Below are 15,973 nucleotides of genomic sequence, written 5' to 3' on the forward strand. Positions count from 1 at the left end.
TTGGGCAGAAAATGTTCGGCAGCGCACCACTTACTAAAACATATTGTCTTTAGTGAAAATATATTCCATGTCACAGTTTGGTTCTTTAAATTTGTGCTTTCTTTCTTGTTTGCGTGGGACAATGCAAAATGGTAAATTATTTGTGTATGAATACATTTTTTAAGGCAAATCTTCAAAGCCTTGTAGCGTTCCTCTGCACACAAGTTGGGTCAAGAAAGCTTATATCTTTTTGGCATTGTTTCCACAGGTTGTATTGTCTTGTTATAATAGATTTTGAAACTTTAAAATAAAATATGTCTCATTTTCTCTGCCTTCTCAATCCTCGCCGACCATGTTCATTTCAAGAAGAATGAATGCACCAAATTACCACAAACACAGCCACAGACATTCAAAAGTTTGTGAAGAAAAAAATTCCAGAGGCAAAAGTGGAATGGAAAAGAAAAACTGGGATTAACCTCAGAGTATAACACAAAATATGAATCATCAAGGTTTCAAGGTTCACATGTGAAATCGGAGCCTGTTTTAAAGACATTTACTGTTGTATTTTACATTATTTGTTTAATTAAAAGAATATTACAATATAGAAGGCAAAACCGATCACATTCTTTACCACAAATTATACTTTTTGTGGAGCTCACTATAACACTTTTTATGATAATATAATAAATATAATAATAGAAAAGGCCATGTACATTTCTTCTACCGTGAAATGTCATATCTTCATCACATACAGACCTTCATACATGCACATTCACTCCTGCGTGTTTAGTCAGTCTGACAGAAAATATATCAGCAAAACACATTTTTCATTTTTTTCATTTGCTTCATTTTTCAGTGAACCTAGTGCAGGTCTCGTGCATCTTTCACATAAACACATTACTGTAGTTTTGTAAAAAATTAAGATTAAACCAGGACTAAACCCAAAACTAAACCTATAGAGTAGATCAGGATTAAACCAGGACTAGAACATGACCAAACCAAGTCCACATCAGGACTAAAACAGGCTCAATTGTTCAAGAATGACTCCTAAATACACAATGATTGATAACATTTTCCCAAATTCAAGAATAAATTAGTTTCTTTTCATATTAACAAACCAAAAAACTTATATTAACAAATAAACTACATGGTGGCTCATTTATTTTACTTAGACACTTTGTATAGTAGTAAATGGCTTGATGTCCTATTTTATTACATTTATTTTCCTGTATTTGCAAAGGACTCTTATCTCCCGAGGCTGTATAACAAAGAAGTAAATTGCCGATGGTTAAGCACAGTTTTGGCAATACTCCAGGGAGCGCCGCATCCAACTTTATAAATAATCTAAACAAATACATTTAGGTCACAGTTTTGATACGCTCTCAACTAAACAAAGCCCAAACTGTCAGAATAAGGATACAGAAAGAATTCAAGTTGTTTATCATGGAAGGCTATTTACTGATGTGCAATAACTCTTAATGTGAGTAATACTTCTATGCAAAAGCCCACTGGGATAATTGTACAAACAAAATGTATTGTTTTGGATTATACACATGTAGTAAGGTCAGAAAAGTGCAGTATTCCCGACAGTAATGATAAAACGGGGAAACATCTCTTCCATATAACCAAACATAAATAAATCATAAAGCTTTAAAACATAGTATCTGTATCTGCAAATATTTCTATAACATTGTTTTGCATGCACCACTTTTCTTTATTTTCTAGGACATGGCACTGTGTTTTGGGGAAACTTGAAACGTCCTTTTTCTTAACGTATGTCGATAAATATTCCTTGGTTCATCAGGAGATTCCAGTGTATCACCAGTGGCTGCTTGTACTGCATTATTACCATGTCTCAGATGTTTGTTTTTTTATGACACATCAACTGTAATGAACATTTAACCTTCTGTGTGCTCAGAAAAGTCCTGTTTTCAGCTCCCCCTATCCCCGCCCACAGCTCTGTACTTAGTTGTGATTATGTGTTTTAAATCAAGACTCCGACTGAAATATCACGTATCCAGTATTTAGCAATGAAAAACTTGTAAATGATAATCTGCCGCTTGTTACGGTGAAATGTCACTATGAAGAGGCGGAGCTTATCATTTCTTCAGAACAAAATGTAAATTCATGATCTATATATGTTTAATACTAATTACCTGAAAAAAGCACAATGTATTTGAATTTAATATCAGAAAATACTGCGCATGTTTATGAAAAAATATATATAATTTTTCTTTTTTTTAACTTTACTTCTTAATCTTAGAAGTCATGATTTGACTTGTTAATCCTCTGTTGGTTGAAGTGCTCACTGGTGCAGCCTCTCCTCTTGAGGACTGACGCAGACATTACAATTAAGAATTAGCATACTGTACCTATGGCAACAGACAACCTTTGTCACAATCTTTCATAATATTTGTACAGACGTCGCAGCCGCTTTATTTTACTCTGATGTGGAGCCGATGCTGCTTTATTAGTTTCTTCATAGTATACATCACACTGTAGTACATAGTACATCACACTGTAGTACATAGTACATCACACTGTAGTACATAGTACATCACACTGTAGTACATAGTACATCACACTGTAGTACATAGTACATCACACTGTAGTACATAGTACATCACATCACACTGTAGTACATAGTACATCACACTGTAGTACATAGTACATCACACTGTAGTACATAGTACATCACACTGTAGTACATAGTACATCACACTGTAGTACATAGTACATCACACTGTAGTACATAGTACATCACACTGTAGTACATAGTACATCACATCACACTGTAGTACATAGTACATCACACTGTAGTACATAGTACATCACACTGTAGTACATAGTACATCACATCACACTGTAGTACATAGTACATCACATCACACTGTAGTACATAGTACATCACACTGTAGTACATAGTACATCACATCACACTGTAGTACATAGTACATCACATCACACTGTAGTACATAGTACATCACATCACACTGTAGTACATAGTACATCACACTGTAGTACATTAGTACATAGTACATCACATCACACTGTAGTACATAGTACATCACACTGTAGTACATAGTACATCACATCACACTGTAGTACATAGTACATCACACTGTAGTACATAGTACATCACACTGTAGTACATAGTACATCACACTGTAGTACATAGTACATCACATCACACTGTAGTACATAGTACATCACATCACACTGTAGTACATAGTACATCACACTGTAGTACATAGTACATCACACTGTAGTACATAGTACATCACACTGTAGTACATAGTACATCACACTGTAGTACATAGTACATCACATCACACTGTAGTACATAGTACATCACACTGTAGTACATAGTACATCACACTGTAGTACATAGTACATCACATCACACTGTAGTACATAGTACATCACATCACACTGTAGTACATAGTACATCACACTGTAGTACATAGTACATCACATCACACTGTAGTACATAGTACATCACATCACACTGTAGTACATAGTACATCACATCACACTGTAGTACATAGTACATCACACTGTAGTACATTAGTACATAGTACATCACATCACACTGTAGTACATAGTACATCACACTGTAGTACATAGTACATCACATCACACTGTAGTACATAGTACATCACACTGTAGTACATAGTACATCACACTGTAGTACATAGTACATCACACTGTAGTACATAGTACATCACATCACACTGTAGTACATAGTACATCACATCACACTGTAGTACATAGTACATCACACTGTAGTACATAGTACATCACACTGTAGTACATAGTACATCACACTGTAGTACATAGTACATCACATCACACTGTAGTACATAGTACATCACATCACACTGTAGTACATAGTACATCACACTGTAGTACATAGTACATCACACTGTAGTACATAGTACATCACACTGTAGTACATAGTACATCACACTGTAGTACATAGTACATCACATCACACTGTAGTACATAGTACATCACATCACACTGTAGTACATAGTACATCACATCACACTGTTGTACATAGTACATCACACTGTAGTACATAGTACATCACACTGTAGTACATAGTACATCACATCACACTGTAGTACATAGTACATCACATCACACTGTAGTACATAGTACATCACACTGTAGTACATTAGTACATAGTACATCACATCACACTGTAGTACATAGTACATCACACTGTAGTACATAGTACATCACATCACACTGTAGTACATAGTACATCACACTGTAGTACATAGTACATCACACTGTAGTACATAGTACATCACACTGTAGTACATAGTACATCACATCACACTGTAGTACATAGTACATCACATCACACTGTAGTACATAGTACATCACATCACACTGTAGTACATAGTACATCACATCACACTGTTGTACATAGTACATCACACTGTAGTACATAGTACATCACATCACACTGTAGTACATAGTACATCACACTGTAGTACATAGTACATCACACTGTAGTACATAGTACATCACATCACACTGTAGTACATAGTACATCACATCACACTGTAGTACATAGTACATCACACTGTAGTACATTAGTACATAGTACATCACATCACACTGTAGTACATAGTACATCACACTGTAGTACATAGTACATCACATCACACTGTAGTACATAGTACATCACACTGTAGTACATAGTTAGTATTAGTTCAGAGCTGTACATATATTTAAATATAGGTTAATATGGGTTGGTGAAATAAAATGTAGTCATGGTTTTGACCGGATTTAGTAGTCCTGAACTAGTTTAGACTTAGTTTAGTTCTTGTTTGGACCTGGTTTAAATCTGATTAAAGCTACTCAGAGTTTAGTCCTTATTTTGACTCCTATGTAGTCCTAGAAACCATTGGTGGTGTGACAATGGTTTACAAAAAAACTAGTGTATAGTGATTTCCAATTGGTGGGCCAAACTTTGCAAATGTGTTGAGATAATGAAGCATATTTTACAATAACTCCATTTTTTATTATAAGTGTGGTAAAAAAAGATGTGTTGTTTCTTGGATAAAGAGTCACATGGAGAACCATAGCAGTCTGATACTCGTATACAACCTTTTTCAGTTTTCAAAGTCTGCCTTGAGTTTAACTGTGTTTGACAACTCTTTGCCAAAGCACAGTTCATCATATTAAATTTTTTTCATAATATAATTATATAAGCCTTACATAACTATATTTTACTTGCCCTAACATTACACAATTATGCTCAAATCACATAAAAAGAACTGACAGGGAACAATCAAAACACAATGTCTGTTACAACTAAAAGCAATGACATAATGGAGAAAGGAATGACTAATGTTTTAAACAATGTTCTGTTCAGTCGTATCAAATTCCCTAACAGTGTGTTATTGTATTCTTTGCAATTACAGTATTTCATTGTTATTATGCATATATTTTTACTGTCAGAACTCATGTCTCACCTCTTGACCTTCCATACTATCGTGATACAACCTCCTTCACAAATCCAAACTCAAATATATTCTTGTTTTTGTATTTTTTGCATCTCCGTAGTGCTGACGCCACTGGGCCATATGAAACAGCTTATATTAAACATGGTGCGCTGCAGATTAAAGGGTGACATTATTGCCGGGAGGCGGTTGCTATGACGACATGCCTGCTACAGCTATGATAGCCCATTCACGTTTGATTAATTACTTGTTCAATGCTGCTTGGTTTGAGGACCCTTAAAGAGCAGGCCCCTGTGAAAAATGGAAAATTGATGGATTTCTCTTCCTCTCCACTTCTGTTTTTCTATATTTCCAATGAATCGTATTTTAAAATGTTTAGAACTTGCAGATTACGTGTAGATGATGGGAGGGAGGTTGGTGTAGGCTTATTTGAGATGCAAAAAAAGAAGAAAAAAAAAGACTCTTTGTTCACAACTGCCTTTTGGTGCTGAGGCAAACGTTGAACCCAGTGTCGTGTGCGTATTAGTACAATTTCAAAGCCGGCTTACTTTTGTGTGCGGTTTTATTTCTCGCAATCTGCTGGGACCAATTATGCTAAGAGAGGCGAGCCTTCATCTACACAACCCCAACGTGTGTTTATCAAGACCTCATATGCTCGGGCCGTGTTTCAATTTGATCTTTTTAGCACGGCACTAATGTGTAATGTATTATTTAACTCATAAATGTTACATGGAGCTTACAAATGCGAGTTCATCACTTTATGATCTGTAAATTGCCAAACATTCCCATTTGTGTCGGCATTAAAAGCATTCCTTTGGTCTGGGCTTGTGTTCTGTCTTGACAAATCTCGGGGAAGAGCATTCAACGTAGTTATTATTATTAAATATCTGCTAATGGTGGTGCTGCTTGAAGCCAAACCTTGAGAGAGTCTAATGCTTCTGGAGTGCAGACTGTCCTCCAATTGTTAGCAATGTTGTTATTATTTCATAAACCAAGTTGAAATAGTCATTTTACTTGAACGTAGACTTTTATATGTGTAGTTTTTGCGATAAATCCTATTTACTTTTCCCTGTTTGACCATTTTTGTGAAGTTTATCATCTTTCTTTCTAATTGCATAACAGATAAATCGGTAGTTCACACAGTAGAGCTGGGGGTTGAACGTGAACAAATTCAACGTGTACATGCAGCCGGGTCCAACGTTCATAAATACATAATAGTATAAGCAATGTACAAAAAGTAAATGAGAACACTGTGGAACAACTCGATAAATGCTGGGTCACTACATTTATCACATTGTACATGCCTTTGAATGAATGCTATGTTTAGTATTCAGCATCTACGTGACACAACATGAGGCTAACTGAGAATTCTGATGATCTGTAACGACAAGTTTTAGGGTCGGTACCAATATCTGATATTTGCCTCGCTGCGGTCGTCATGCAAACTCAGGCAAAGGACCTTTTTGCAACTTTTCAAGTCTAAAAAAAAACTTGGATCCAGGACAGTCTCTTCAGACCAGCCTCATCAGTGAATGAGTGAAACAGAACGCCTCAGAGCCAAGGAGAAGGCACTGAACCTGATCCAGTGCTTCTTCAGCCTGATACTGTCCTGTCCGTGCCCGGGACCAGCGTGACCCCTGAGTGACCAGAGGACCAGCGAGACCCCTGAGTGACCAGAGGACCAGCGTGACCCCTGAGTGAACCCACCTCCTCAGGATCACAGCTCCTGCTTCTGGTCATATGAAAAACGCATGTATTTCACAAGCTGGCAGATAAAATGATATAGAATCAACATTAACACACATTAACAAGATTGATCTAGAAGAATCATAGCTAGTGGCTCCATCTGTTGTCGATGCATTTGCATATTCCCTATTCATTTCTGTTTATCTGTTTAATTATTTCATCAATAAATCTTAGTAAACCACATTTGGTAAAGTGTTCATTAATTTCCAGAAAAGGGGTCAATGTCACGGATACGTTATCATAATAAATTAATTAATTACATATTGGATTATTGAATTGTTAAATGCCTAATACAGGATGGTGCCCCAGATAACTCTACTAAAAAATAAACTCTAATAAACATAGCAGTGTGTCACATTTGAAATTGTGATAAAATTCTTTAATCGATATCAACTTTGAATGTCACTCTTTCATAAGTGGGAGGACATTACATTACAGTCCTTGTACTAGTAAGAATCCCCTACAAAAAGTAAGAGGGAAAGTGAAGGGAAGTGCATCATTTTACAGTGTACAATTCATTCTCTAACAGTCATTCACTCACACATCGTCACTATCACATAATATAATACAATGCAGGACCCACTATGTATTGAAATGACAGTATAAGCTATACAATGGGTAGTTTAGCATTAGAATGTAGGTACAAGTCGAACCAAGTTTGTATAAAAGAGCAGATAATATAACATTAGCATTATAAAAGCACATCTGGTATATTACAATTAAAGTACATACTGTATTACTGTCAGTGTGTGCATCTCCGGTCCTCTATACATCAATTCTTTACTTCTCTGGAGAAGGTAAAGAAGTCCCTTTCATTTATGAGCTCTGTGGGGAGCTTGTTCTATTGTTTTGTCCCTTGGTATGAGAAAGAAGACTGGGCAAGTCTTGTTTTACACTTGGGAATACTGCATTGTCCTCTAGTGGTGGTTCTTGTGAAGCTAGTGGTCACATCTGAACTCTTTGAGGGGAGGAGGAGACAGATTGTGGATGACTTTGTAAACCATTAGGGAAGAAGAGATAAAGTTTTCTATCCATGCAGCATGCGGCAATGATGATACAGTTTATGAATTTGTACATGGCCCCTGACAAATAAAGACTGAACGTTAGACTTCTGTTCTAAATTCCATTGTCATCTCCACTCATTGGCCCCAAACACAGATGTGTGCGGAGGAGTCGGTAGTAAAGCTGCTGTTCTTCTCTCACGCAGATGCAGGAGATGGCTCTGCACCAGCAGCACCAAGACGCCCATTATGACCGTAGGCACCCAATGCTAAACCGCTCCGCTCCGATACTGCCCCACCCCATGAGCACCCTGACCCAGCTAAAGCCTCAGGTGGGCTCCCCCTCTCCTCCAGGGAGCAAATCGGCCACGCCCTCTCCCTCCAGCTCCAATCAGGAAGAGGAGACTGATCCTCACACCAAGGTACAAGATGAGTGTTTAGTGTGTCGAGGAGAATGGATGATGGTGCTATAATTAATGTAATAATACGTAATAATTATCATTATTACCTGTTGTGAATAATTTGGGAACCGCTACAATGGTTAAGTTGCTCTGTAATTGCTATGGCATGAATGCACTACAAAGACATTATAGCTCAAATAATGATATGACAAAATAATACAATGCATTTTTATTTAAACATGCTCTTAGGTACTTCTGCTTTGGCATCTCATGTTTTAGTCATCTACTGAAAGCACTTTCACGTCTCCTCATCAGAATTTGTTTTAGCACTCCATCTACTGGCAGCAGAGGGGAATTCAAAGGGGAGATAAACAAGGCTAGCTTGCCCCAACATGCCAATGCAGCCACGCAATGGGATTTGAAGGAAATGTTCAGACCAACAGACAATGATTTATGGACATAAAAACAGCTTTTAAGTACTTAGAACGCTACCTATGGCGTCACAAATCCGAGAAATTTGAAGCTGAGTGTTTTCAGAGGCTCAGAGGGGTGAGGCTCTTACTAAACAGGGTTCATCAAACAAGCGCAATTGAAGCTAAATTCAACCCCAGGTTCAGTTTTTTGATGAGGGAACAATGTTATAAATGCTCAAAAAAAATTAAATGTGTCCTTTAAAGGTTCTTAAATCAAAACATATAGAGAAATTAAGCTTACAGGATTTTGCACTCCGGTCATAGATAAAAACAAGATGAATATGATTAATTCAAGAGCTGGTGAATAGTTGATTTGTAGATTTTAATGGTTTACAATCTAATTTCCCGCTATAGTTCTCTTTGCATGGTTAAAACAAAAAACAGCGACTCCATCTATCTTGAATTTCCCATCATAAGATTCTTCTTTTTACTTTACATACCATTCATCCACATACGCAAAGAACACTTGTTTATATTTGCACACAAAATGTAAATTTGCAGTGATAAATGGCCCCTGGACCAGTGTCACAGAGGCTCCGCTTTTATTTTATCAGCCCAATGAATGTATAATTGAATCTGTCACCACCACAATATTTTTCACCCTGTCTGTTAATGTTAGCTCATAATAATAAAGTACACACACAGAATCTTTTAGCAGAGAAAATCCTGCTGCCTATAGTCCGTACATTGTGGCTGTGGCTCTCAGTGTGAGTGGATAAAAATGATTACCATCTTTCTATCAGTAAGTAATTCCATTTGCTCTCTCCAATTCATTCAGAGACACATCAAAGCCAGGCCAGATACAGCGGGTGATTTTTAAAGTTCTCTCACCCGCCGTCGGCGAGAAAAGTCCCCATTTACGACTTGCTGAACAACTCAAAAAATGTACTATTTTAAAAATGTTTGCTTCAAGCGTAGGGTGTTTATGGTTAACCTATTACCCATCACTAAATGCATTACAGACTGAGGACATTTTGCGTGGTTAACTGGCACATTTCATTTGCCTTCTTTTCTATCTGTACTTGTAATACACAATTGCTCCATCAAGGGTGCTAAGTGGACTTCGCTGAGTGAAAAATGTTTTCTGAAACTCCAATAATAATGCTTATCTGTCATTTACTGAGCAAACTCCCATTATGCACTGAGGTTTATTAAGAAAAAGCATTGTGTTAAAAAAAAAGAAAAGGGTGCCCGGGGGTTGAGTGGCTCTAGCTGTAGCTCTGAGAATGGAATTTTATCTCTGAAAATTAGCTGAATGTCCTCCTCGCCCTTCACCTCCATTTCACACAAGGCTAAATAAAATGTTTTTTAAAAAGTATAAGTATTAATAGTAATTAATAATAATCAGGTGGTGTACCTGATTTTTACTGTCTAAAAAACATGAAAACAGAACTTTTAAATGGTTTAGTCCAAAGGTGTTCCTCATTTTCTCATGTATTCCGACCATCCAATTTATTCACCAGAGTAAGTTTATAAGCATCCTTCTCACTTTTTGGAGAATAAAACAGTTCATAATTAGATGCCGGACTCATTCAGTGGTCTCATATGGACCCTTAGAGCTGAGCTGGAGGAAAACACCACCGTTTTTCGATCACACTCATTTGTTTTTACAAATAAACTCTTCATAGAGAAAAAAAAAGAATCAAATCAATAATGTAAGACTTCCCATCACGAGGACCTCTGCCAAGCGCACATGTCACACTCAGTAACACATTTAATTTGTGTTTGATTTGATGTCAAAAGAACACGGCCACCGATTGTAGTGTTCAGTATCTAAGATAAGATAAGATAACCTTTAATTGTCCCACAAAGGGGAAATTCCACATCTATCCTACAGTCTTTTGCCCCATTACGAGTAGAATATACCTCCATTCACAGTTTTTTTTCTGATACTGTGTGTTTCAGTTAACGGGTGAAAAGAGGCCGTTGTCAGAGATGCTGAAGCCCAAGCCCAAACCACAGAAGAAGAAGAAGAAGAAGGATCCGAATGAGCCCACCAAGCCAGTTTCCGCCTACGCCCTGTTCTTCAGAGACACACAGGCGGCCATTAAGGGTCAGAACCCCAACGCCACCTTCGGAGACGTGTCCAAGATCGTGGCCTCCATGTGGGACGGGCTGGGAGAGGAGCAGAAACAGGTATGGGAACAGGCTGGATACTCTTACAGATACATGTATTTGACTTTCACGCCACTTTACAGAGAGCGGGAAGAATGTTCAGACATAAAACTGACTGTTCTTAAAGAAATGTGTCTGAAAACTGACCAAATTCAACAAACATTTTCCCTAAAAGTATTACTCATTATTAAATTAAATATTAACATTATTTTAACTTTCAAATAGTATAATTACCTATTACCTAGTCTTGTGCTAGCTATTTTTTACTTTATTTTATTCTATTATCATTATTTTATTATTTTTATCTTTATCTTTTCATTTTTTATTTATCTATTTTATTTTATTTCCCAAGAGTTCCCAAGAGTTCTATTAAGAGTGTGTTTTTTGAAACTTCCTATAATCTGTCCTTTCCTCCTGTTTCTACTGCGTTGTAACAATTTCCTCTTGTGTGGATATTAAAGGATTATCTTATCTTATCTTGATAATTCAATACTCCATCAATAATTATACATTTAATTGGGAACATATTTAAAAAAAAATTGGCAGAGACCTTGGGTTATGGTTCTCATATACTTGAAAATATGACATGAGAATGAAAATGTTAGACTAAAAGACAAAGACAGGTTAAATAGTCCTTACACTGCTCCCTGTTTCATCTGAAAAAAAACAACACTATTTTGTTTTTGAATATTTATTTATTTTCAACCATATTGTGAAAATATAGAATCATCCTCTATTTACTCTCAACTTAGCCTGAGAATCCTGATACTTTTCAGATACGCAGGGTCAATAATCCTACAGAATTTCACAAAGATCGATGCGTTTATCACCCTTGGGTGCTGGTTATTAATACCATGTTCAAGCCACATGAAACCCTCTCTAATAGTATGACCAACTGTCTTGGGCTCAGTTTAAAACCACACATTGAGAGCTCAGTCAGTACGAAAGCTTGATTTGGAGTGATATTTGGTACTTTTATTTGCATAAAAAAACACAGTACATGTCCAGTTCTGTTTCATTGCTAAAAGGGCTTGTACAACTTTATATAATCTACAAAAGTGAGGGATAAATTGTCAAAAGTGAATTTATTTACAAATCCATCATTGGGTCCACATTACTGTATTGTGATAGTGTTTAGCCATCTTTTAGAGCATATTTAGGCCCGAGCCCCAGCAGGGCGGAGGGCCTATTGCTCCCGCAACTGTCTGACCAAACATGCGGGCGCAGCCCGCGTGTTTGGTACCCCGTCGCCCCTGGCAAGTACAGTGAACTAGCCCATGCCGAAGGCATGGATCATGCATACTTACTCCTGCTATGACAGAAATAGTCAACAATTAGTGAATGGGCGTAGCCCATTCATTAATTGTTGACAACAGCAGCGCGAAGCGCTGCATTCCTCCAAAAACCCTCCTGGCATCGTCCCGTACGCGAGAATCTATGCCGCAGGCATGGGCCATGCTTGTATCTGCTCAAATCAATGGAAGTCTATGGGGAGTGGGCGGGGCATCCCGACGGAATAGGGAGTGACGAGCGCGTAAGCGCTCGTAATGATGATTCCACCCCATGGCGGCATCGGGAAGGCTTAGAGCTTTCAAACGATGTATAATTTGTTGTTATAGTGGAAACGGCTATATTGTTTTTGCTAAAAATATTATTATTAGGCCCGAGCCCCAGCAGGGCGGAGGGCCTATTGCTCCCGCAACGCTGCCGAAGGCAGCGTTGCAACTGTCTTACCAAACATGCGGGCGCAGCCCGCATGTTTGGTGCCCCGTCGCCCCTGGCAAGTACAGTGAACTAGCCCATGCCGAAGGCATGGATCATGCATACTTACTCCTGCTATGACAGAAATAGTCAACAATTAGTGAATGGGCATCGTCCTGTACGCGAGAATCCATGCCGCAGGCATGGGCCATGCTTGTATCTGCTCAAATCAATGGAAGTCTATGGGGAGTGGGCGGGGCATCCCGACGGAATAGGGAGTGACGAGCGCGTAAGCGCTCGTAATGATGATTCCACCCCATGGCGGCATCGGGAAGGCTTAGAGCTTTCAAACGATGTATAATTTGTTGTTATAGTGAAAACGGCTATATTGTTTTTGCTAAAAATATTATTAGGCCCGAGCGCCACAAGCTGGCGAGAGGCCTATTAATCTCGTAAGGCCGTGCAAAGCACGGCTGCGAAAGTGCGCACGTAGTGCGCACGAAATCGAGCGCGAAGCGCTCGCCCACTTCCAAACACTCACTAACGCACTCCTCCACTCATGCACGCCCCGTGCATACTAATTAGTTGTAGGAAAATGGAACATTACCGTTGTAAACGGGCGAAGCCCGTGCAAAAGTTCGCACTAAACGAGCACTTTACATTGGGATGACGACCGCTTCGCGGTCGTCATCCCCATATAAAGCACTCATTTGCGCTAAGTAGCTCACGAATACGTTCCCCATCTCTTGAATGTTCCGTGCATATAAGCATGTAATGCAAAAATTGAACATTATTACTGTATAGAGGGCCAAAAACACAAAGTGGGCGGAGCCCACTCAAAATTATCGAAAGTACCCGTCAGTGACCAGGGACCCACACCATGAGGTAGGAAAGCGCGAGCGCTTTCCGAAAATGTATAGTTTATGATATTTGAAAAATGGGAAACATTGTTTTCGCATCGGAATATTATTCTTTCTTTCTTTCTTTCTTCTTCTTCTTCTTCTTCTTCTCGGGACCAACCCCCCTATTTTTCACCCAGTGAACATTGACGAAAAGTCACAAAAATTTGCACACCTCTAAAAATCGTGCCTCTCTACATTCTGGCTATTTCCCTTTTCTAAAATAAAAAAAATTGGCGCGTCAGCGCCACCAAATGTACCAAAAATGCATTGAGAGATGGGAAATGACCCAAAAAAAATCTGATCGTAGAATCATGAAATTTGGCGCAGAGGTAGATGGTGACAAGAGAAGTAAAAAATATTATTACGGCAACGCCGTCCCCCGAACCAAATGTCGGCCATATTGCTTCAAAAATGGCTAAACATGACTTCGGAGTTTTTCCAAACGTCGTACTTTTACGAACTCCTCCCAGGGCGTTGGCCCTAAAAAGCTGAAATTTGGTGAAAATGCTACTGAGGAGTGGGACATCAAAAGTTATCCAAATTACATTGATACCTCTCACGGTCTCTGTGCGGCGAAGCCGCAAACTGTAACTAAAATTTCAGAAATCTCCCATATTTAAAATTTCTGCCGTTTGCGCAGATAAAGTCCGAATTGCGTCAAATTAGAATCAGTTGTTAAACTCTTTGCCCTAAACCTACTTGAAGTGAAATAAATTCATTTGGCGCCACAGCGCCCCCTACAGATTTTATATGGAGGTTAAATGTTTAGTTTTGCGAAATTATATGAAATTTGACACACAACTCAATTTTAGCATCCCCATCAAAAAAGTCAATGAGACCCATGTCATAATTGTTATGGCGTTGCCGTAACGATGACCGAAACCTCCCATGTTATTCCAATGGGGCCAGAACATGTTTACACTTTAGACTTTCACAAACTCCTCCCAGGGCGTCAGCCCTATTAACCTGAAATTTGGTGAGACTCATCTTCAGGACCATCAAAAGTTATCCACATTTTCATTCAAAGAGTCACGGTGTCTGTGCGGCAAAGCCGCACATTTTGCCAAGAATTCAAAATAAAATTGCTTTTTGATGGTAAAACAAAGGGGAGAACATGTGACAGCGTCACAGATTCAGCAGTAGGCGTGATAAAAGGACAATTGGGGCGCGTTAGCGCCCCCTCCTCTTGCGGCGTGGCGGCGGCGTGGCGAGGGCCGATCATTGCCGCTTGCGGCTATATTTCTTCTTCTTCTTCTTCTTCTTCTTCTCGGGACCAACCCCCCTATTTTTCACCCAGTGAACATTGACGAAAAGTCACAAAAATGTTCACACCTCTAAAAATCGTGCCTCTCTACATTCTGGCTATTTCCCTTTTCTAAAATAAAAAAATTGGCGCGTCAGCGCCCCCAAATGTACCAAAAATGCATTGAGAGATGGGAAATGACCCAAAAAAAATCTGATCGTAGAATCATGAAATTTGGCGCCGAGGTAGATGGTGACAAGAGAAGTAAAAAATATTTTTACGGCAACGCCGTCCGCCCAACCAAATGTCGGCCATATTGCTTCAAAAATGGCTAAACATGACTTCGGAGTTTTTCCAAACGTCGTACTTTTACGAACTCCTCCCAGGGCGTTGGCCCTAAAAAGCTGAAATTTGGTGAAAATGCTACTGAGGAGTGGGACATAAAAAGTTATCCAAATTACATTGATACCTCTCACGGTCTCGGTGCGGCGAAGCCGCAAACTGTAGCAAGAATTTCAGAAATCTCCCATATTTAAAATTTCTGCCGTTTGCGCAGATAAAGTCCGAATTGCGTCAAATTAGAATCAGTTGTTAAACTCTTTGCCCTAAACCTACTTGAAGTGAAATAAATTCATTTGGCGCCACAGCGCCCCCTACAGATTTTATATGGAGGTTAAATGTTTAGTTTTGCGAAATTATATGAAATTTGACACACAACTCAATTTTAGCATCCCCATCAAAAAAGTCAATGAGACCCATGTCATAATTGTTATGGCGTTGCCGTAACGATGACCGAAACCTTTCATGTTATTCCAATGGGGAAATCGCCAGAACATGTTTACACTTTAGACTTTCACAAACTCCTCCCCCTCAGGGCGTCAGCCCTATTAACCTGAAATTTGGTGAGACTCATCTTCAGGACCATCAAAAGT

General features: G+C 38.7%; 1 protein-coding gene across 2 annotated transcripts in view; it reads left to right on the forward strand.

Moving 5' to 3' along the window:
* tox2 (TOX high mobility group box family member 2) overlaps nucleotides 1-15,973 on the forward strand; it is a 187,216-nt gene that overhangs the window by 144,067 nt on the left and 27,176 nt on the right. Inside the window, exons 5-6 of one of the 2 annotated variants that reach the window (XM_072452599.1) lie at nucleotides 8,413-8,628; nucleotides 10,986-11,216. In XM_072452599.1, coding sequence (XP_072308700.1) covers nucleotides 8,413-8,628; nucleotides 10,986-11,216 — 447 coding nt within the window. The remainder of the gene's footprint in view (nucleotides 1-8,412; nucleotides 8,629-10,985; nucleotides 11,217-15,973) is intronic. The other variant, XM_072452600.1, reaches the window with a different exon arrangement.

The sequence above is a fragment of the Eucyclogobius newberryi genome, unplaced genomic scaffold (assembly GCF_026437365.1).
Source record: "Eucyclogobius newberryi isolate DKJ021-1_F unplaced genomic scaffold, fEucNew1.0.hap1 SCAF_19, whole genome shotgun sequence".
NCBI classification, from domain to species: domain Eukaryota; kingdom Metazoa; phylum Chordata; class Actinopteri; order Gobiiformes; family Gobiidae; genus Eucyclogobius; species Eucyclogobius newberryi.